The sequence below is a fragment of the Odontomachus brunneus genome, unplaced genomic scaffold (genome assembly GCF_010583005.1).
Source record: "Odontomachus brunneus isolate Ranch 3 - 2012 unplaced genomic scaffold, Obru_v1 Obru_scaffold_027, whole genome shotgun sequence".
Lineage (NCBI taxonomy): Eukaryota > Metazoa > Arthropoda > Insecta > Hymenoptera > Formicidae > Odontomachus > Odontomachus brunneus.
The window spans coordinates 270,478-291,675 of NW_022639477.1; the positions used below are offsets into that span (position 1 = coordinate 270,478).

Genomic DNA, 21,198 nt, shown 5'->3' on the forward strand with positions numbered 1-21,198 from the left:
CCTCGCGGCTTCCTTACAATTTCTCTCACGCTCGCGCGGGTGACACGATCACCGTGCCGTGTCCCCTCGGTCTCTCTGTATCGGGAGCCTCGTTCCTCCGCAAAAACTCACGAATCCTCCTCGTCTACGTGCCGCTTTTAAATGAGCATCATCTATAAGACGCAATGAGGAATTCCCACGCAGCCGTTGCTACCGCCCTTTTCGGGGTCAACGATCGCTTTAGACGCACGAGCGGGTCATGTGAAGCGATTAGAAGTACCATTGTTCGGTAGACTGGTATTCCGGTAATTTATTTCCAAGAGTATAGAGTTGCCGCATTGTTCGATGAATTAACATAACCGTAATTAATTTACGTGAAGATCGCATTGATTACTTGATATTCTCGCCGTATATACGCATTACATACAAGAAAGTCTCCATGTCAGGATGTTTCTCGGATATAATCCTTAGATGGGAGAGGATCCTTTCACAGCGAGATTTTCTCGATTCTCTCTTGTACATCTTGATATCATCCATCATATCTTTGTATGTGAAAAATTGTATGCGGGAAGTGAGTAAGACGACGTTAGCTCGATTTATGGATTCTCTCACGAATCAAACCCGACTGGTGTTGTCGTAAATTTCAATTATATTCAATCATTGAGTATCTCCCGGTCTCTCTCTCCCCCGCTCAGCCGCCCTCGGATAATTCATTTAAATCTTGTCTGACTGAAGCACTCCCGTTAAACAGCGCGGATGGATCCCAATTGGTGGATCTAATCCGAAGGAGTTAAAGGCGGTCTTTAAGTAATAGTCTTTATCGGCCTCGCGCGCCTAGCAGCATTGTGGCTAACGTTTTATTTATGGAGAACCGTGAGGATGATTACGACGGAGGGCGCTCCTTAACCATAGTGCGACCGCGACGTATGAGAGATTAGTTGCGCCACAAAAACACCTAGTGGTCCGTGTTTCCGTCGGGACCATAAATTCGTTTTGACGTGTCCAGCTCTTTTTCGTCGGGGTGTATGTAACAGGCACTCGATCGAGAGAGAAAAAGAGAGAGAGGGAGGGAGAGAGAGAAAGAAGAGAGCATCGCCGCCTTCTCGTGCACACGACAAAATACCGGACGAAGACAAAGAGAAAAAAAGAAGCGCGGGTTATCTGTGGAGATTATGTACCGTTATGTACCGATCATATCGCGCTGCACTTTCGCGATTATGCAATATCGCCCGAAGAACGTAAGATATTCTTGCGACTTGCGAAGTGCCAAGGATACGAAGTGTCGTTGCACTCGGGGGAGATCTGAGATCTCTTAACTTTCGTTCCAAATGACAAGGATATTTCAATTCTTTTCTATTCGGACATATTAGGAAGGTATATTATAAAAATGATAATTAATAGGGGTGAAAAATCCAAATTAAATTATAATTTGATGATATCACATTATATAAAAATCGAATATTTGTAAAATATGTGATCCATGAAACATACAAAAAAAATCACTTATTTGCAAAATATTTGGTTTCTTTTTTATAAGCGAACGTTCGAGTTTATATACAATACAACACTGCGGTTAGTGTTGCAATTAGTGTAGCAATTGTCGCGTAATAAGTAATAAGTGCGGTCTAGGAACAGGCAGGGGCAGAATTACACGGCGAATCATAATTGCCGGGAACGACGAGGCCCAGGCAATTCGTGCATGTCCCCCTTCCGCGAGACGTGGGGAAACGCGAATCCTTTATAACTCGCCCAATTATCATGGACACGCGAAACTTACCTTCGCCCGGTGACTTTCCTCTGTTTCAGGAGTAACAAGTACCTGCAAAAATCGTCCATCAGCCGCGTGTGCGCGGTCGGAGGTTTCTTCATTAGCATTCCGGTCTTCTTAACTGGTGAGAACGAACCCCTTTCTTCATTTATCGTATCGCTCGAATCTTGTTCTCCGATCCGCGTTCGGAAGGATCCGCGTAATTGCGATTGTTATCCGCGAAAGGCCGTGCAAGTGGAGAGCGTAAGCTTCTGAAACTTCGTTTTATGAAATATTAATATCCTCATGTGTGTGCGTGCGTGTTTCATATATTTTATATATCATCATTATTAATGTGATAATACACAGGGTGTTCCATTTTGAACAGGCCAGCCGAATATCTCGAGCGCTTGCATAAATTCGCGCGCGCATCATTGTTGGTGGAAATTAACGAAAAGTCGCATTTTTCATTGCTAAATAACTCCTAAACTATTGGACTTGGATTATATACGTCTTCGGGATTTTACGCAGAATTGAACAATTTTTTTAAGAATCTGCTACAAAACATACTGTTTTTTATTTAAAAAACAAAGTTGATTTCCATGTGGTTGTAGTTAAAATTCTTGATCACCGTCCTTTTCCCCCTCAAAACCTTATAAATTTTGTCTGAAACATTTTTGTCTGCCGGGATCAGTTTTCGAGATATATGACTGGCCTATTTAAAATAAGACACACTGTATAATGTCGCGCGCGCACGCGTGTGTGTATTTATGAGTATATATGCATAATATATATTCTCATTAATACTATAAATTAAACATATTATCATTATTATATCTTAATTATGACATGTGAGCGGGTATCGAAACTGCCGAGATCGACGTGAATCATTACCTCTCTACACCGAGAAAAGAAATTCTTAAGGATTTACTTGTGGTATATATAAGTTTATCCCTGTGAAGTAAACTTTCAAGTAAATTTTCAAGTATTTTCTTCTCAGTGTACAGATTACCGGGAAAAGATTTCCGACATCTTCCGCCTCTCAGTATCCGCGGAACCTGTGGAGGTCGAGAGGAAGATGTTTGTCTACCCATGTGCAAATTACACATAAATTCATCATAACTCTCATCGCGCACCTGTTGCCTTGATACCCCCCCACGTCAGTAGTTCCGATGCCCTCGCTAACGAGCTAATGATTCCGCGCGTCTCTAATCGCGAGTACTCGCGCTCGCTTGTATCAGCTCTGTCTCGCTGCGATATATTAATTCCGTTCACGTGCGATCCGTAGGCATGATCCTGTACACGTTCATCCAGTTCCACTCGACGCCGGCGATCGTCACGTCGGTCTTCATCGGCCTCGGCATCGTGTTCTGCGGGTGCGCCATGGTCCACAACGTCTTCGTATGGCAGAGAGTGAGTACGCCGCCTGGAAATGCATTTTTTACGTTCACTCTCCTCCGCCCGCTCTCGCCTGGCCTCACTCCTGCTCCTCCGTCCCTCCCTTAAGGCCGGCGGCCTAACGGCGTGCGAATTCTTTCGATCATCGCGATATACGGATCTTCGTCGTAGAGGCAGTCCGCCTCTCTTTATTTTCTCGTATTTCACGAGCCGACGATGCAGCGGACTGCACACATCCCTCCTCTCCCCCGCCCCCTGCCGCCGCTCTGCACTCTTAATCTCCCCCCGCCGTACCTTATTAGCATATCCCGCAACGATCGATGTCATTATCACGCTATTATTTACGTCGGTGATCATTCTACCGTGTAATTCGATTCCAAACTGGATCCGTACGCGCGGGATGTCGTGCGTACTATACACGTGCGTATGTGTGTGTGCATATGTGTGCGTGAGTGCGTGCATGCGTGCGTGCGTGGGTACGCGTGTGCGAGAAGTAGACGGTGGGTGTGAACCGACGTGTTCGCCGCAAGTTTTCAACACGGGGAGAAGGACCGATAGCAGATAAACCTTACGCTCGCGTGATTCCGAGACGATACTTCGCCTCGCGTTGCGTAATTGTATAATTAAGCGGAAGATTTCTGTAACTCAGCCCTCCTCGTCGCCGGCGTCGTCGTCGTCGTCGTCGTCTGCCGATACAACGATAAACTTCGCGGATACTCCGCCGTTACATAAATTGCGCGACGGGGGAGAGAAAGATTCCTCTCTCTCTTTCTCTCCACGTTTCTTCTCGCTTATTTAGTGTCCCCCTCGCAGCCGAGATCTTTCTCTATTATACCTGTATTTAATAAACGGGCTTATCTTTGATCTTAATGGGGATACAGAAAATAAAAAGAGGACCAGCGAGCATTGAACTTCGAGCCGAGTATTCGCGTATGAATACGACGAGGAGGAATGTAAATCATCAGCGGTCTAATCCGCCGGAGATCGTAAGAGTAACTCGTCCGAAAGAATGTTCCTGACGTTCCGTTAGAATTAGACGCATTACCTGCCTTACCTTCATGTTACAATACCGTTAATCGAAAATGCGTTAAGAATCACTCCAACGGCAGTTAGTATTGCCGTTCTCGTCGCGTCCGATACCCGCGCCGTACGTCTCCAACGTCAATGACACTGACCTCCTAATTCCTGTCACGCACGCACGGACGGACGAACGTACAAACGCTCACGCTCACGCTCACGAGACGACACCCGTCCTGTTAGCGCGAATTCCTCAAACACTCTATGTCCCAAGAGAGAGAGAGAGAGAAAGAGAGAGAGAGAGAGAGAGAGAGTGCCGAGCCTCCTCGACATCCTCTCTCGACGGGAGCGAGAAACAGGTAGCCCCGCACGAGAGACCGCCGAATGACCTCACATCTCGTATGATTCGCAGGAGAAGACGAACGCGGTGAAGGCGCTGGCCCGCGAACAGTGCGAGGCGGCCGCGGCGCACTTGCAGCGTCAGCAGCAACTGCAGCTGCAGCACCAGCAGTCGCACCAGCCGGCGCATTCGCAGCACTCGCAACAACACCATCAGCAGCAGCATCATCCGCAACAGCAGCAACATCATCACCACCATCATCAGCAGCTGCAGCTGCGACCGTCGACGCTGTCGACGCTTCACACCGGCACCAAGATCGGCGGCCCGGCGACCACCCATTCGACCGCCAGCCTGGCCCAATCGACTCGCGGCCTGCATCATTATCAGCATCTACATCAGCATCATCATCATCATCAGCGGCACGTGTCCATGTCGCCGCCGTTGCTGCTGTCGTCGCCGCAGGCGTCCTCGCAGCATAACCATTTGAGCCATCGCAGCGGTGGCGGTGGTGGCGTCGTTACCGCCACACCGCCGACGACGCCCGGCGACCGGTCACCGCCGAGTCCTGGCGGTGGTGGCGGCGGCGGCGGCGGCGGCGGCGGCGGCGGCGGCAGCGGCGGAAACGGCGGCGGAGGTGGCAGCGGCAAGCTCAACAGGTCGCAGCACTTGCCGCGCGAGACCAGCGGCAGCGTCAGCCCCGGTCTGCCGACGGCCACGCTCGACCTGAGCAGTGCCGCTACCACCAACAGTCCCCACGAATTGTCCACTCTCGTCTAGAGACGGGATGTCGCGAGTAAACGGGTCTTCGAGAAATCAAGAGCCTACTCGACAGCGTGTCTCTGGCTGATCGAAAAAAGCCTATTAGCGTAAGCCTCGTTAGATTCACGTTGTAAACGTTTGCAGAGACATTGCACACGAAGACGTTCGCCAAGAGTACTAGGCGAAGCCTATAAGAAGTACCGTACTGAAGTAGAGGAGACTCTCTCGGACTCTCTCTCTCTCTTGCTCTCTCTGGAGATCCAGAGTTGACAGTCCGAGAGATCTTCATTTGAGAGTGTGTTAGCGTCAACGACCGCATACAACAGAAATAATCTAAGTCATGAATTCGTGTACTCCAGCCCTCTTGCACTGGCTAAAGCCGGTGTTGATTTATAGGAAGGGACCAAAATGTCGAAAGAAACCGTGAATAATGTACGACGCGATCTCCGGGAAAACGCCGCCCAGAAATCGGAGCGACCTGTTGCCGGGCAATTTATTCGGGGTTCGTGCGCGCACGGTGCGGACTTAGTCCCGGACTTAACCGCGCTTGAACGCGACGCAGTGGTGTGAGTGAGCGCGCGGCGATTAAGGGCCCGAGAGAGAGAAGCGCTTTGCGCCCTTTGTAACGCCCGCAACACGAATCGCCGAAAGCTAAGACGCCGGACCGACGAATTCTCGCGTATATTTTGTTTGATCGCGATTCATAACAGTTACGCATGAATAGAATATTTGATGGGAATTGAATTCAACGACATATCTCGAGCGTATTTTTAGGTGAATCTAACAATTATCGGCCACGCAGCTAATTACGAGGCAAATGCATCTGAAACTGGATCTTCTCGCTAAATTCTTCGTAATTCTCAGTACGGAATACCGTACTGTATGGCTATTGCAAGATGAAGAATGTGAGTTTTAATCTATTCAAAAGAATCTCTAATCTTTGCAAGACCTCTCAGAAAAAAATAGGCTTTATGTAATGTCAAACCTCGTAGCTAAGAGTGTAGAAAAAAAGAAATTGAAAAACTAAAATTAGGTTCAACAAACTCCGATGGTATGCCGCGAGAATGAGACATTAGATATTAAATTTGTGAAATATTAAATCTGCACAAATGAATCGTAACGTTTACGTGTACACGCGCCTAAGATTTTATTTTGTATCGATAGAGTTATTATTCGGTAGTGAGCATTATATCATATCAATGATATAAAGTCACGAATGGCAATGATCCGCGCTGTTGTTGATAAGCCGAGAAGCGTCGTTAAATGTTCTTCGGGCGAGATTTCGTCAGCCGCGCGTCTGTTTATCTCGCAGACTCCGTTTGTTTATCGCGCATATTCCGGCGATTAGCGACGATAAACCTCGCACCACAGTCTTGGAATCTGTACACTCTAAGCCGCTGACCGCCTTTACAAACTTGGGTCATCAACCAACCAGTATTACCCGATGTATGTTCTTCTTCTTCTTTTTCTTCTCTTTCCCGCCGATACGTTCTCGCATAGTCGGAGTCTGTGGTGTCTTGATCCTGCTAGTATTGTAGCTAACATGATTTAATGACTTGTCGGTAGTGTTAGTTCCTGTTGACCTTGACGAGCTACATTCTTTTGCATATCGCTACCAATTACGATTTTCTCAAGCAGGTTTCGCCCCGATCGCCTTTACAGCGCGTTCCGAGGAACCGCGTACATACAGCCGCTGTACATAATATTCTTCGGAGAAATTCCGCCGCGTCGATCTCGCCGAACAAAACTTGCCGATTTACGCTTTTATCCGACACGGCCTGTACACACACACCCCGTGAAATCATCGAGGGCAGCAACAGGTTTCGGTAACCTGTTGCGCACAGTTCCGATGAAAAAATTCCTTCGCATCGAATGTATTTTATACATTATGCGTCTCGTAAATAAATATACATAATAACGTAGTACAATTCTGTCGCAGCGAGCGTGCGACGCCTCTCGTGTTGTATCAGGTGAGATAAAAGCTCGCGCGGTTAATAACGATTCAAGGAAAAGCAATCGTTCGGCGCAAAACCGCGCGAAATTGCATTTCGATGCTTGCCAAGAGCCGCGATTGTCCGTAGAAAAATTGTAATAATCGGGTACAATTTTTTCTTTTTTTTTTTTTTTAAGTAAACTTGAAACAGCGCAGCCAATACTTTCGATGCGTGATAAATCTAGAAGAGACGAGAAATTGGCACGTATGTGAATCTTGCCATGTTTTTTCGATTATTATTAGTATAATGTTAGTATTAGTTGTACTTATCTTGCAAAACCTCTAGTCCTAGGTTACTTTCGTTTACACGGAAGCATAAGACTTTAGAATTCTGGCTATCGCATAATCGTGCCGTTGATTAAGGCGATATACGAAAAGGGAGTGAAGAAAATCTAAAGTGTTGAATAGATTCGTTTCGAGATTAATTCGAAAACACGATGTTTCATATTTGTCTATTATAGATATTGAATGGACTAATTTCCAGAGAAAAAGAGAAATGTATAGGTCCATATTCTGAACTCTCTTTTATTGCTAAAGGCGCCTCTAGGAGTGACTTATAGCCACTCCTAGAGTCAGAAGGCTTATAAACCACTTTTATAGAGGCACTTTTAGCAATAAAAGAAAGTTCAGAACATCGTGTACTTTATCTCGTAAATCGCCTTGCGAGATGCTTGAAATTTGCGAACTCGACACAGTGGCAGAATCAAGTTTATGCCCGCGTAAGGAGGTTTAAATATCTCGATTAAAATTAGGGAATAAAAAAGAAACGGGAGAGAATGAGAAAGAAAGGAGCGGGTAATTAATATGAGATGAGTAGCATATCCTATGTAAGTGAGAAAAACAAAGAGTCTCAAGAACGAGAGCGGGCCTCGAATGCCACTCGATATACCACAAGATATAAATCTGAATGTTCATTAATCTCTTTGCCATCGATCCGTAAAAAAATAATTGGCCGAATGAGTTCGTCAAACTTCGAGCCCTTGAACGAAAAGAAAAAAGAATCTATGCGTTGCATAATTTATGAATTAAATACATGATTACGTTTCCTTTAAACGTAAAACAATCGGTGCGTTTTATAGGCTAAAAGTAACGAGCTATACAGTAAGGGCTGCTATGAATCTAGATTTAAGCATACTTAGAATTAGGTTTATATTTTTATATCATTATATACCGCGGCGCGGGAGTGCTCGCGCAGAGTCGTGAAGGAATATATACTAAAACAAAGGGATCATAGTTGCAGTACGTAAAAATAAGTATAAAATATTTGCGACAGTTGTGCGAGAGCTTTCATCTTCGCTCGTGCACTTTTTTAATATATCGCATTAACTTCAATTATATGTACACATTCAAGGATACATGAAAAAGAAGTTTCACAAAATTCAAGATTAAAAAAAGTATAAAGGGAGTATGTTGAAAATTGAGCGAAACTAGAACCGGGAATTGGTGATTTTATTCGATTCTCCTCATCAAGGCGATTCCAACGATAGATAACTCGGTAATTATAACAGTCAAAATCAATCAATCAGATCATAGAATTGACAGAATAATCTCAATTCTTGAGAAGAGAACCCATATGAGATTTCAGCATTATAATGATTGTACATAGGCAGCAAGTTGATCTCAATCTTGTCTACATCAACATGAAGTCGATGAGCAACAACACAAGTCTCCTTTGTCCTCGTATTATTGACAATTTTTGATAAGCTCAGGACAGCGTTCGGAGTATCTACGATGTGTTTCGATCATCGAAATAACCGCACATCGGACCATTTGAGTCGTAAAAAATAAAAAAATAAAACCAAGTTGGTCGCAATTCGAATTCGCGACCGCATAGACTGCTGATCGATGGCTAGCCACTGCACCGACCACCTTAGGCCCGATTCCATTAATGTCGATCAAGCCTTAAACCGCGTTTAAACTATTTGAAATAAAGACTTAAACTCAGATCAAAGCCCAATCGACGTTGGTGGAATCGGGCCTTAGAGTACCTAACTTCGTTGACCGTTTTGACTATAATAATCACTAAGTTGATCCCACGTGTTTTACTTATTGTTGGAATCATCTCGACGAAAAGAATGAAACTATCAATTCTCGTTTCAATTTTCACTCAGTTTTCAAAATACTTCTTCAGAAAATATACTAATATTCGTTTTCTTGCACACACACACACACACACACACACACACAAACACGTATGTGTGGAGTTTCAACATTAACATTTTATCTTTACATTCTCTCTCTCTATCTCTCTCTTTGTACATGTATATATTTATGCTTACAATATCCACAACATTCGGAATGTAACTTCCTGTATAATTAAAGATGAGAGAAAAAAGGGGAGAGAATACAGAAAACTTCTACCACTTACGGTGTTGTGCGGAACCATGATGGGAATTATGCAACGTAACAGCTTATGTAAGAAGACATTTGATAACCTATGGAGATGTCGTAATGCACTTACATCATGGATTAGTGTGTTTTGCAGGTTTCGAAATTTAATCACGCTATCGACATTTAAGACCCGGAAAATGATTGAGAGTATTTTTACATATCTAAATGTATGGTGTTTTGCAGAAATTCTGTATCGATAGATTACACCTAAATTCGTTTGTAGACATGTAATTTTACATTCTGGCATTCAGCCATCGCCGAACTGCTTCAAAAGAACCCACTGACATTCGCGGTTCATGTCTAGTTTATAAATCGGAGTAAAAAAAAATGGGGACGAGAATAATTGAATACTCGCGCCCTTATGACTATCGAGTCGACACACGAATTGAAAGACGATTCGATTAAGTGTATATGTACATAACGAGAAAATATATCGTAGTGACGTATTCGAACAAAAAGCGCGCGCGCGGACAGAGCAGAAAACTGAAAATATGTAAATTGCGCGTCTAGCGAGATTACATGTAAACACTTCACCGCGTTTGTAAGTAGTGTAGCAATAACGCATCTTGCAAGTAACAGTACATAACTGAATCGAGCGAGTAAGTTATTTGTTGGGTCCACATATAACGCGCATAGTACAAAAGTGTTTTAGCTTTATGTACTGATAATTATGTAATAACACAGTAGATGTATGTCTGGTATGTAATTAATTGAGAAGAAGAAAAATAAATTATTATGAACATATACACACACTACGAGTTCGCATCAATCTGTGCGAGAGGAACGCATTGCGGTTCCAACTCGCCGAATATTAGGCAATATTGTTTTGCGGACAATAATAAAATTGCATTAATATCGTGTGACACTGCATTCAACATTTAATGAAAATAATTGAAATTCCGTTCTATCGGTATGGATTTAAGATGTTCGTCTCTCGCGTCATGACCTCCTGATTAGATTAGAGTCTGCACTAAAAAAAATGCATATTCTCGTATACACGTCGATATTCGACCATATACCATTACATGTAAAACGGAGGATGACATAGCGACTCGCGTTTCAGCGATATACCTCTCAAATAGCGCTCGATAAGCTCTCATTCTTGAGTACCAATATCAGCAGAAAATGGATTTGTTTCTCAAACACGATGCTTAAAGAAACTTATTTCCGAGAAACTCACGAATGAAAAATTTATTTTTTTTGCATTAAAAAACTCTTATTAAACTTCAGTCATACTTTGTGGATAAACATGTTTCTATATAGTATACAATATTTTTTATACAATTTTGTACAATGTATAGATTTTAACAAAAAATATAAACAATAAAAGCCCAAAGAGGCTTTGTCCTTACTTATCGTTCTATGCATAGTGTTGTTAGCTATGCTATGACCGATGCAATTACGTTATCGGAGATTTTTTTCTATGTATGTGTAACTGAATTTTACTAAATACGGAGCTGATTTGAAAGCTGGAGTAGATCAGCCATATTTGACAATTAGATACCTTATAGAACTAACAGTATACTTGTTCGTTATGTCCTAGCGTCGTTAATGGTAGCCGGTACTTGCACTTCGAGACCATCCAGTTCCTTAGTCATTATTATCTGGCATCCCAATCTCGATCTGTAATTGAATATATTCATGCAACTGTGACGAACGATAACAATTTTTACTAGATTTTTACTAGATTTATAGATTAACTAGTACATTTGGCAATGATTCTCATGAAACTTTAGAAAGTAAAAGTTGCCTAATGTAGTCAAAAGAACGGACTGAGACAGTTGATTTAAATAAACAGATTTGAATAACAGATCAGAGAGGTTAGATAGATATTTGGCTTTGATAAGTTTCAAGATAGATTTTATTCCAAGTTTTCTGGTATAGAAGTTACTTTAGATGCAATAGAGATATTATAAAGTAAAATTTGGTTCCTTTTTATTTATGGCTTTTTCATACATAGAAATCTCTTTTTTCTTTCTCAACTAGCAAAAATATAATTTGAATTGATTTTTTAAACTTACGTGTCAGTTGGTTCATATGCCAAGTCCAACATATCCAACTCCTCTTCCGAAGGCTTATTTGGAAGAGTATCGTAAACTTTTTTGGGGAGAATTAAATGACATGTACTACATGTCAATGTTCCTTCACATGCACCTGTATACAAGCAGAATAGCAGTAGTTTATACATTTTGTTACGGAAATATGTAATTATTAAGAGAACAGAAATTATTTGGACAGAGATGAATTTTTCATACCGTAGCCATCTAAATCAACTTCATTATTCACAACAATATCTAAGATACTATCTCCCTCTTTGCCTTTTGCTGTTATTCTCTCTCCATTAGCCCTAACAAATGTTATACTGATTCTGAAAAAAATATGCAACATTTATTTATTTCTATGTTATTTGCTTGTCATATACCTGTCAATATGTTATAATATTAATATAACTGTTGAATAAGAAAATAAAATAAATCCTTTTTAAGAAGCATAGTCTCCAACAAATGTAGCGATAAAATACATTGCACTTTCCCTCCTTGAAACTAGAATGCATCTCTCAAATGAGAAAGGTGCTAAAATAGTTAACAGTTCTGACAATTCTACTAATTGTTTTAGCACTATGCTTTGCTAAAAGAAATAGAAAATGTGTAGTTCAGTCAAAAAAAAGAAGCGATATAAAAGAAAAACTTTTTGTGAAGACTATAAATTCACAGAACACCAAAAATACATGATAAACTAAAATTTCATAGATTTATTAATTGAACATGTCGGGTTGGAAATCTTGCATATTGTTAAGTGTGCGAGTGTTTAATTTTTCTTTTAGGAAAAACGAAGAGGAAGCAACGTGTAGCACGCTGATCTAGGATTTTTCTACTCACTCTTTCTTCTCGAAGAGTGGCTGCGTGGTGGAAGTAATTTTTGCGAGGGATTGCCGATTAGCCTTGAACTTAACGCAATTTGAACCAAGAGCGTGGAGCATCGATCTGGACAGTCCTTGCAGTCTTTGCATAAACGCCATTTCTTGTTGACGAACGTCGATGTACCCTGCTCGATGTACTCGCGTTAGGGTATCAGGAGGGAATGTATCGTGGTGACGGACCGACGAGGTCGCGTGGTTCAACAAGGAAACTCGACCGTGCTACGTCAGAACGCACTGCCTCATAATAATGCATGTACATAGGAACGATTTTGCAATTGTCCGTAATGCACTGCGATAATAATGGGTAACAACGGGGCTTGTTAAAGATAACTGGTTTTTGCGTAGCGACTTGCGAAACGACGGCTTACGAAACACACGAATGAGCGAGGACGGTCGCACTTTCTCCCCCTCGATCGTACGAGTCACGCGGCTGCTCGGCGACTGAGGTGATACGTCCGCGGCACCTCTGAATAAGAGAACGATGAAGGCGAACCTCATCGTTCTCGGGCGTGTGTCAGCGCACCAGGTAGAAGCGGGGGACACGAGTGGAGGCTCTCGAGATTCCGTTGTCGGCCGTAACGCGTGCGCGGAAACAGAGAATTAAAACGGAGCAAACATAGCCTATCGTTAGCGCACGTTGTTGTTTATTATGTATACAGGGACGTGAGTGTGTGCTTGTGTATCGTATACTTTTGATAATAACAGTGCGAAATCACTATCGTAATGTTTGCGTTAATGGGAGAGTTGAATCTCTGGACTTTCGACGATAATGTAAACATAAAAGATACGGATTTCGGTGGATTCAAGTAAGGAAATTTGTCGTTTGACATAAACGAGCTTCTTGTTCTTTTTTGTAAATGTATCCCGTTATGGTACTGCAAGTCTAATCACTCTGATACTTTCAGATATCATGACAAACGGATCAGTGGCACGTATCAAGAAGGCAAGAGATCCTATTGTGAAAAGCGCGATATGATTTATGTGCCAGTTAACAAGAAGGGAAACAGATTAAAGGATTATATGAAGTACTTGGAGGTACAACAACTTGTTTTGAACAAATTTTATGGGATATCTTGTAATTTTATTTCATCTGTAGGATCAGCTCAAAGACAATTCTATAATTTATTGTCAATGGTACAGTGACCGGATTGCACAAATAATGTTTAACAATGGTTTATTGGTGCACATACAAATTTATCCCTTCAGTGGTGACATAGAGAAAATTAATTTTGACAAATATCTCGTGGGAAAATTGTCGGAACATGCATCAGATGGTAATCCTTCGTTTTATTTATTAAGCTGTCCATGAAAAATTATGTATTTTTACTTCATTTACAGTGATAATTACTAAAAGTCACATAGTTTGTACATACAATGATAATGAAGTCACAGTAGTATATTTGACAAAACCAAAAAGTCATGTGTTCGACAGTATTAGTAAGTTGGAACCCAAATTGATCACAACAGATGTGTTTGTACCCAATGGACGTAAGTTGGATAAGAAAGTTCAAGTGAACAAGTCAGAAGATCTGGTAAATAATATCTTAAATAGTTCTTACAAATCATAAATAAAAGTTTCATTTGCCAGTTAGTCTCTAAAAACAATTCTGTTTTTGCAGATATTAATTTGGTGGAAATCCACAATGAATGAAGTTTATCCGTGGAGTCCTGCTATGAGAGAATATCATCGTGCAAATATGCATCTCTTTCGCCTCACAGGGTATAAATTAAGAAATATAATTTGTTCTTTTAATCTTCTTCATTCTTCTTAACATTTATACAAAAATCTGGATCTTGTTCTAAATCTGAATGTTGATTTGAATGTTGATCTATATCTGAATGTTGTACTGAATGTTGATCTACATCTGAATGTTGATCTATATCTGAATGTTGTACTGAATATTGATCTATATCTGAATGTTGTCTTAATTCTTGTATCTTATCTGTTTGATCTGTCTTTACTGTCTTATCTGTCTTTGACTTGATTTCTTTTCTTATTTCTGTCTTTTTCTTTGGTTGCTTCATCTCTTTACACAGATCTTCATGTTTCTTCTTATGCAATTCCCATATTTCTTTCTTGTATTGAGGTGTTGCTGATAATTCTTCTGCTATGCTTCTAGTAATCCTTTTTGGCAAATCCCACGTACTCTAATATCATAATAATATTCATTATTAAAATTTTCATATATTTTGTAGAAAAGCTTAAATAGAGAAAATAGTGACTGCTTCTTGAAGATAGAAAAAGTAACTTGTATGCATGCGTAATTGCGTTTGTAATGGCGACTAAAGCAAACCTTATATGTTCCCCATGATGAGCATTTAGCTTTTCTAGTGCTGTCCAATATATGTCCATTGTCATTTGTGATAAATTTTGTAGCGCCACAATGTCTGTCTGGCCAACTAGGGTACCATTTAGACACTTCCCAATTTCGCAATCTTTTCGCAGTGAACGTTTCTTCCGTCCAATGGCCATGCCAATGCTGGGACATCCTTTTGCGGTTCTCTTATGACTTTAACACGCACAGATTTCAGTCTTTTCCACTTGCTATAATAACATAATTCTCTCTAAGGTACGTGCCGAATACGGTTACATATCTTCCTGGTCGTTGCTATGGTCACGTAAACAACTAATCGATCACCCGTGCGCCAGAGCACTGTGCCGATCTAGTGATTTAAATTTTCAGAACGAAATTAGAATCGTTGTGTTACATACGCACTGAGTTTGATCCCTTGTGTATTACGTTTGATGCATGCGATGACAATATTATTCATTCAGTAGAACAGAAAGTTTCGAGAAAGGTAAGTGGCGTATCGTTGTTATCGCTGCTCACTCACTACCATATATATTATAAAATGTTTGTTACGAGCTCAAACCACTATGAAGGATACGTATGTCCGATATAGGGAGAAGTCACCGTAGAATGGCGTACTTACGAGGTCTCCCAGCAGAACAAATTACAGAGAATCGCCGTGATTTCCGTGCCGTTACCGACGCACACAAGTTGCGTGAAATTTTCGCCCAACCAGGAATTATTGTTACTGTGTTGCATCGACGGCACCATCACGATGTACGATCCGACGAAGGCGATGACCACGAGCGCCAGAGCAGCCTTCGTAAGTTCAGTACGACGTCGGTGATTTTGCGACCGAATAACTGCAAGCTGACAATTGACGAATCCTTCGTGCCATTTAAGATACCCACTTTAGCCGCTTGGCACAGCGACGGCATGATATTCGTGCTGGGCAATGACAGAGGCCAGCTGCAACATTTCAACATCGCTCTGCAGTGCATCAAAAGCCAGACGCTGAGCGACGAAGCGACTCCCGCCAACATTCTCGACCTGTCGCCGTATTTCAGGTATAAGTAGCGAAATCATTAATCTTACTTTCTGTATTAATAACATTCACGTGTATAATTGAGTAATTTTGCAACACAGGAATCAGCCTGCTTTGATACATATGGAATGGAACAAGAAGAACGACCCGAATTACGTCGGCTTCTACAACAATGGAAATTCTTTGTTCCTGTTGCTGTTCGAACGGTAAGAAACGGCGACACGGAGCGCGCATTGTACGAATTTCATACGATTCGTTATGCGTTAACAGAGGACCGATCGGCGTCCTCAAAGTGATCGAAGGCGACAGTCTCACCGGCGATGAACTAGTCCGAAGATACTTGTCCGGATGTCAAATAAAACAGGCGACTTACTTGCTGCTGTCGATGAACTGGGATACGCATCCACGCGCGTGCATGCACTCACTTAATCAAATCTTAAATTATTTATTCAAGTTACCATTAACAACGAACCACGACGGTATGATGAAATTGTTATCATCTAGTGATCGTGATTTAATAGTTTGTTAATAAACGACGAGAGTAATAACTATCTATCCATTAGGTCTGATACAAAACGCGCTGGGCAGTTTCCACGTGCCTGCTAGACCAATAAGCCAAGCTGTCGAGGAGGAGTATGGGAACGAGGTGCGAGACTTGACGAGGCGATATTTCCATCGTTTACTGAGGTAATCATGTGATTCCGATTTGACGAGAGGTCAAATTTATTCGAACGAATGAAAATGTTGTAGATGCAGGATGTTTGAGAAGGCTTTCCGGCTGGCGATCGATCTGAACGATCACGATCTTTTCATGGACATACATTTCTCAGCCGTGGCATTGAACGATATGGAACTGGCGATTGCTGCCAAGGAGAGAGCCGAGAACATTTTAAGCAGATCGAACAGCCGTCGAAGCTCGCGTAAGTACAGATGGAAAGATACTTAATTAGAGTGTCTGAAAACGATGGTATACCTCAAACTATATCTGTAGATTCGACGTGCTCAAGAGCATCGTGTTCCTTATGCTCTGATTCGAGCGACGAGAAGGACGAGGAGGAGGAGGAAGAAGAGGAAACGTATAGCGAAGAGAGCGGGGATTCTCGAAAGCAAGAACGGGCAGGATTGAAACAATCAAAGAGACACAATTACAGAAAAGTCGGCAGCAATCAAATTCCACCTTTACCTATTGTTAATCCTCATCGCGATCTGGAGAATAGTCTCCCCGCACCCTACACCGACATCCCGTCCAGCAACAAGAGCGACTACAACCTGATGCCTGCGTCCTTCGATGCTCCCAGCAGTGGCATCTTAACGACAGCTGCGTTCAATCACTCGTCGCCGATGTCGATTTCGAGTTCGTTTCTCGCGTCGACTTCCTTCAACAAGCCATTGTATAAGACACATTCGAACTTTTCCAGCAGCGCCAACACTACAAACATTATCGACAGCTCTTCGGCCTTCAACAATGCGTCAGACGACTTGATGACTACGTCGTTCGGCAGTCTATCTCTTACCGAGTCGGAGGTGACGGTCGACAATCAGCCCGCCGAAACCTTCGGCGAGACTTCGTATGATAAGCCGTCGTTGCTCAACGAAATACCGTATTCCTTCAACGGCGCTTCTGCCAATATGGTGACTGCCTGCGCGCAAGGGGACAGCTTCGTCTCGACTGCGTTCAATAAGCCTGTGTACGAGTCCGAAGACACTCGACCTGAATATCCATCGAGTTCTTTGGACACCATTGACAGTAACATCATGTCCACATCGTTTAGCACTCGTGTCCCGAGTACTCTCATTTCCCATAATAATCCTTTTAACGTGCTCACGGCAAATAGCAAATCTGAGACGACTTGTCCCATGTCGCGGAACGCGAAGTCTTCCTCTGAGTTGTCGGACAATACGGCATCGAGGACTCTCACGGAAGTTCTCACTACGAGCAAGTCGTCGTCCTCGTCGTCGTCGTCTATTCTGTATGGTACCTGCAACAATCTGATGTCTACTTCATTCAACTATCCTGAGGCCGACGTGGCGTCCATAAACGACACGTATATCGACGCATTCAACAGCGGTAACAATCAAGCAGTTAAACTGCAACATCCCATAGCCGAGAAGAAAGAGACAGTATTCAACATTCCACCACCGCCACCATCGCTGACGAGTTCTCGCACGAATTACCTGCACGGTCTGCCAAGGAAAAATTATCCCTTGTCCAGGAGCAGTCCAGGTCTAACGAGCGATATCGACGACTCGGTTCACAAGTTTTCGTCGTACAAGACGCATATGCCGCTGTCGTCGCGCATTCTGCAAAGGCAAAACTCCACGACCAACATCCCGCAAAATCAGAAAATTCCTTCCAGAATCTACAGATACAACTACGACCTAGACTACGTGCCCTTTCACCACGGCGCCACTACCTGCGACGATGCGGACTCGCAACGTTCGCCGCAAACAGTCGCAGCCGGCAGCAGGAAGTTCGATCCCCTGCAAAATTTACAGTCCAGCTACAGTGTACAACGTAGGCTGCTCGAGAGCAGGCATCTGTCGAGATCCTCGCAAAGCAACGTGAGCATTAATGCGAGTAAAGAGGTCAAGATGTCTTGCAACGTGCCGCCTTTGCCGGTGATTAACACATCTATGGCGAAGATCTACGCCGCGTGTCCTTCATTCAGTTGTAACACGCCAGTGAGCTCTAATGAAAAACCTAAAGTGAAGTTCTCAGATACCGTCACTCATATCTTGGTGCCTCCTAGTGCGGTAAGTGATCATTGAATAGAGATGATAAGAAAATATAACTTCTATCTCTTATAATTATACTCTCACATATAAGCAATCAAATATTTTAAAATGAAATATATTCAGAAGTTTATAGACAAAGCTTTCATTTTTTTAATAAATGATGTGATAAAATGAATACCTTATGCTATGACACACACTAAGAACACAAATAACACACTAAGAAAATACTGTTTATATACTACATTGCTCAAGTAAAAACAGACAAAAATAAGAATTTTATAGATACTTGATTACTTTATTATGTGAGTACCTTGTGGCATCCCTGATATATTTTTCATATCTTTCATATTTCGTTATTTGTGTATAAATTATTTTTAATGTTATTAATATTCTCACATGGTCAGGTACACAGGCAAAAGCGACCACCTGTACAAACGCATTTGACAGATCATAAACGTGAATTGGCTGAAAGTCTTCCACTGGGTCTGAGTAATGAGGATTACCTGAAAGATCTCCCATCGTTGTCTAGTAAGTGCTTAATTATGACGTTTGTATTAATATATCAAATCGTGCTGATATATTAAAAAACATTATGATTCGCATTAGTTATTAAGGCTTAATGTTTTGCAGAGGACGATACGGACGAGAAAATGAGGGAATCTCCGAAATCTGATGACAGTACAAAGATCAAAGTTGTACATTTTGGTCTATTATAACACCAAGATGTCAAGAGACACAATAAGACTGCATCGTAAAATAGTTTGTACGGATATTTTTATAACTCCTTTGCACATATTTTATAATCTCTGCAAGATTAATAAAAAAAGACAAGAATTTCTTTTAACGATTAATTCGGTCGCATTTATTCCTAAGTTTGTACATTATCAATTGTAACAAAGTATACTTAAACTATTTGTGTAATGTTTCCAATGAAGACTTCAAGTCTAGCAGTTGTTTGTCTGGGATGTATCGTTTCTTTTCTAGCATGGGATCAAAAGCGTCTACACATAAAAAAACACCCTGTGGTAGAGTGGCTTCCAATATTCTGATTAATATCGAATACTTTAGAGCAGGTATTTCTGACACTTGAATATTCCTTTGGTAAAGTTTGAGATTATATTCAGCTGCCACCACTGACATTTTAGTTTTATATCTTTGTATCTTGAATTCCTCGTGTGGTAATGCCCAACTGGAAAAATGAGGATCATATGAGAATCCAATTGAGAAGAAAATCTGGATGAAAGATTAACATTACTTTGAGCTAGATTAAGATTACCTGTCATCAATGTCAATCTGTACGGTATCAGCCAATTTATATATGAATTTTTGGTAACTTTCGAGTACAGGATAGTCATAACTCTTGATTTGTATATTTAACATAGGAAATAGTGGAAACTTTGATTTTCCTGTCTACAAAAATCGAAAAGCCAACGAAATGTTAAATGTATCTAAAGTAAGTAGAATAAAAATTTTGACCAATTAAAGTCAATATGAAGAAGGGCCAAGCACAGATGTTATAATATTATGATCAATTATATTTATTTATTATTAGATATATCGATGTAATTTATTTGTTTGTTATTATTATTATATGAGTCAAAATCTGAAATAACTCTAAAAATTATCTGCAAGTCTAACCTCTAAATAATCCGGCTCGTATAATTTGGAGAATCTTGCATATAAATTATTTCTTACGAATGATCGTTGTGCAAGTACTGTAATCTGCAAATAAAAAAGAATTTACTTTGATCCATTATGATGTTCCATTATTTTTATTTAAAAAATAATATCTTTATTATGACATTATAGAAACACTTACCTGTTTAATTAGATTTAATGCCATTGTTCGTGACGTAAAATTGATTCACGATTTCTAAATGGGTTTTAATTCATAAGTATGTTTTAAATTACACTGTAGAATGATTCCTATAAAAGTTTGTTACAGTTGACCAGCTGATTGTTCCTCAGGAACTGAGATCTACTGTCAGCATCCGCAAAATTTTCAAGCTCTGCCGTATAAATAAAAGATCACATACTTTATCACGTTTGAAAACCTAAATCTTTTTCTTTAATATCAGCTGTGAGATTCTTTTTAACCGAGTTATTCGATGTTAAAAATGACATTTTGCTTTCATTATTCATAAATTGGCGAACGAATCAATAATCGGACGTTTGCTAAGTAATGAATAAAAAGCTTAAAGCTTTCTTTTTAAAATATATTTATCACATTTCCGATACAAATAAATTTTTAGTGCAAAATTTCATTTGAAATATTATCAATGTTCAATATATGGGAAAAATACATTCTATCCACTGTTGAATCTATTAGAATCCATTTGAAGCTACAAATGCTTTGGAGCGTGTAAAGACAATTACAATTGGTCTATATGGCACATCGAAGCATTTACAGTGTCAAGTGGATTGTATATACATCGGAGCATGTTAATTGAGAACCGATTATTCCAGTCTGGTAAATGGCGTTGAAGTATTATAGCATGTTCGACTGGCTCTAGGTTAACCCACTCTGGGTTATTCAGCCTACATTTATTGGTCAAACAAGTACTTATAAGCTTTATGATTGG

The 21,198-nt window shown here is 41.2% G+C and overlaps 5 protein-coding genes across 6 annotated transcripts in view; 2 read left to right on the forward strand and 3 right to left on the reverse strand.

Annotated features, from left to right (window-relative positions):
* Positions 1 to 10,487, forward strand: part of LOC116842831 — a 44,261-nt gene extending 33,774 nt beyond the window's left edge. Inside the window, exons 3-5 of the mRNA XM_032812568.1 lie at positions 1,786 to 1,871; positions 3,015 to 3,139; positions 4,554 to 10,487. Coding sequence (XP_032668459.1) covers positions 1,786 to 1,871; positions 3,015 to 3,139; positions 4,554 to 5,258 — 916 coding nt within the window. The 3' untranslated portion in view covers positions 5,259 to 10,487. The remainder of the gene's footprint in view (positions 1 to 1,785; positions 1,872 to 3,014; positions 3,140 to 4,553) is intronic.
* A 313-nt stretch (positions 10,488 to 10,800) lies between these two features.
* LOC116842846 (adrenodoxin-like protein 2, mitochondrial) lies at positions 10,801 to 12,683 on the reverse strand. Its single transcript, XM_032812596.1, has 4 exons — positions 12,504 to 12,683; positions 11,880 to 11,992; positions 11,646 to 11,778; positions 10,801 to 11,247 (listed from the first exon to the last, which is right to left on the reverse strand). The coding sequence occupies exons 1-4, from the start codon at positions 12,641 to 12,643 to the stop codon at positions 11,157 to 11,159; spliced, it is 477 nt and encodes a 158-aa protein (XP_032668487.1). The 5' UTR covers positions 12,644 to 12,683; the 3' UTR covers positions 10,801 to 11,156.
* A 515-nt stretch (positions 12,684 to 13,198) lies between these two features.
* LOC116842826 (WD repeat-containing and planar cell polarity effector protein fritz) lies at positions 13,199 to 19,467 on the forward strand. The gene is made up of 15 exons (XM_032812554.1): positions 13,199 to 13,350; positions 13,450 to 13,579; positions 13,641 to 13,818; positions 13,883 to 14,076; positions 14,164 to 14,264; positions 15,229 to 15,343; positions 15,449 to 15,658; positions 15,739 to 15,902; positions 15,982 to 16,086; positions 16,151 to 16,359; positions 16,444 to 16,567; positions 16,631 to 16,800; positions 16,872 to 18,634; positions 19,021 to 19,144; positions 19,247 to 19,467. The coding sequence occupies exons 1-15, from the start codon at positions 13,268 to 13,270 to the stop codon at positions 19,330 to 19,332; spliced, it is 3,756 nt and encodes a 1,251-aa protein (XP_032668445.1). The 5' UTR covers positions 13,199 to 13,267; the 3' UTR covers positions 19,333 to 19,467.
* Positions 14,253 to 15,629, reverse strand: LOC116842843 (protein Flattop). Of its 2 annotated transcripts, XM_032812592.1 has the most exons (3): positions 15,479 to 15,629; positions 14,839 to 15,089; positions 14,253 to 14,692 (listed from the first exon to the last, which is right to left on the reverse strand). In XM_032812592.1, the coding sequence occupies exons 2-3, from the start codon at positions 15,031 to 15,033 to the stop codon at positions 14,294 to 14,296; spliced, it is 594 nt and encodes a 197-aa protein (XP_032668483.1). In that variant the 5' UTR covers positions 15,034 to 15,089; positions 15,479 to 15,629; the 3' UTR covers positions 14,253 to 14,293. The 2 variants fall into 2 exon arrangements, with proteins under 2 accessions (XP_032668483.1, XP_032668484.1); XM_032812593.1 differs by lacking the exon at positions 15,479 to 15,629 and having other exon boundaries at positions 14,839 to 15,302.
* LOC116842845 lies at positions 19,451 to 21,008 on the reverse strand. Its single transcript, XM_032812595.1, has 5 exons — positions 20,993 to 21,008; positions 20,436 to 20,625; positions 20,255 to 20,338; positions 19,893 to 20,026; positions 19,451 to 19,805 (listed from the first exon to the last, which is right to left on the reverse strand). The coding sequence occupies exons 2-5, from the start codon at positions 20,457 to 20,459 to the stop codon at positions 19,526 to 19,528; spliced, it is 522 nt and encodes a 173-aa protein (XP_032668486.1). The 5' UTR covers positions 20,460 to 20,625; positions 20,993 to 21,008; the 3' UTR covers positions 19,451 to 19,525.
* Between the last annotated feature and the right edge of the window lie 190 nt (positions 21,009 to 21,198).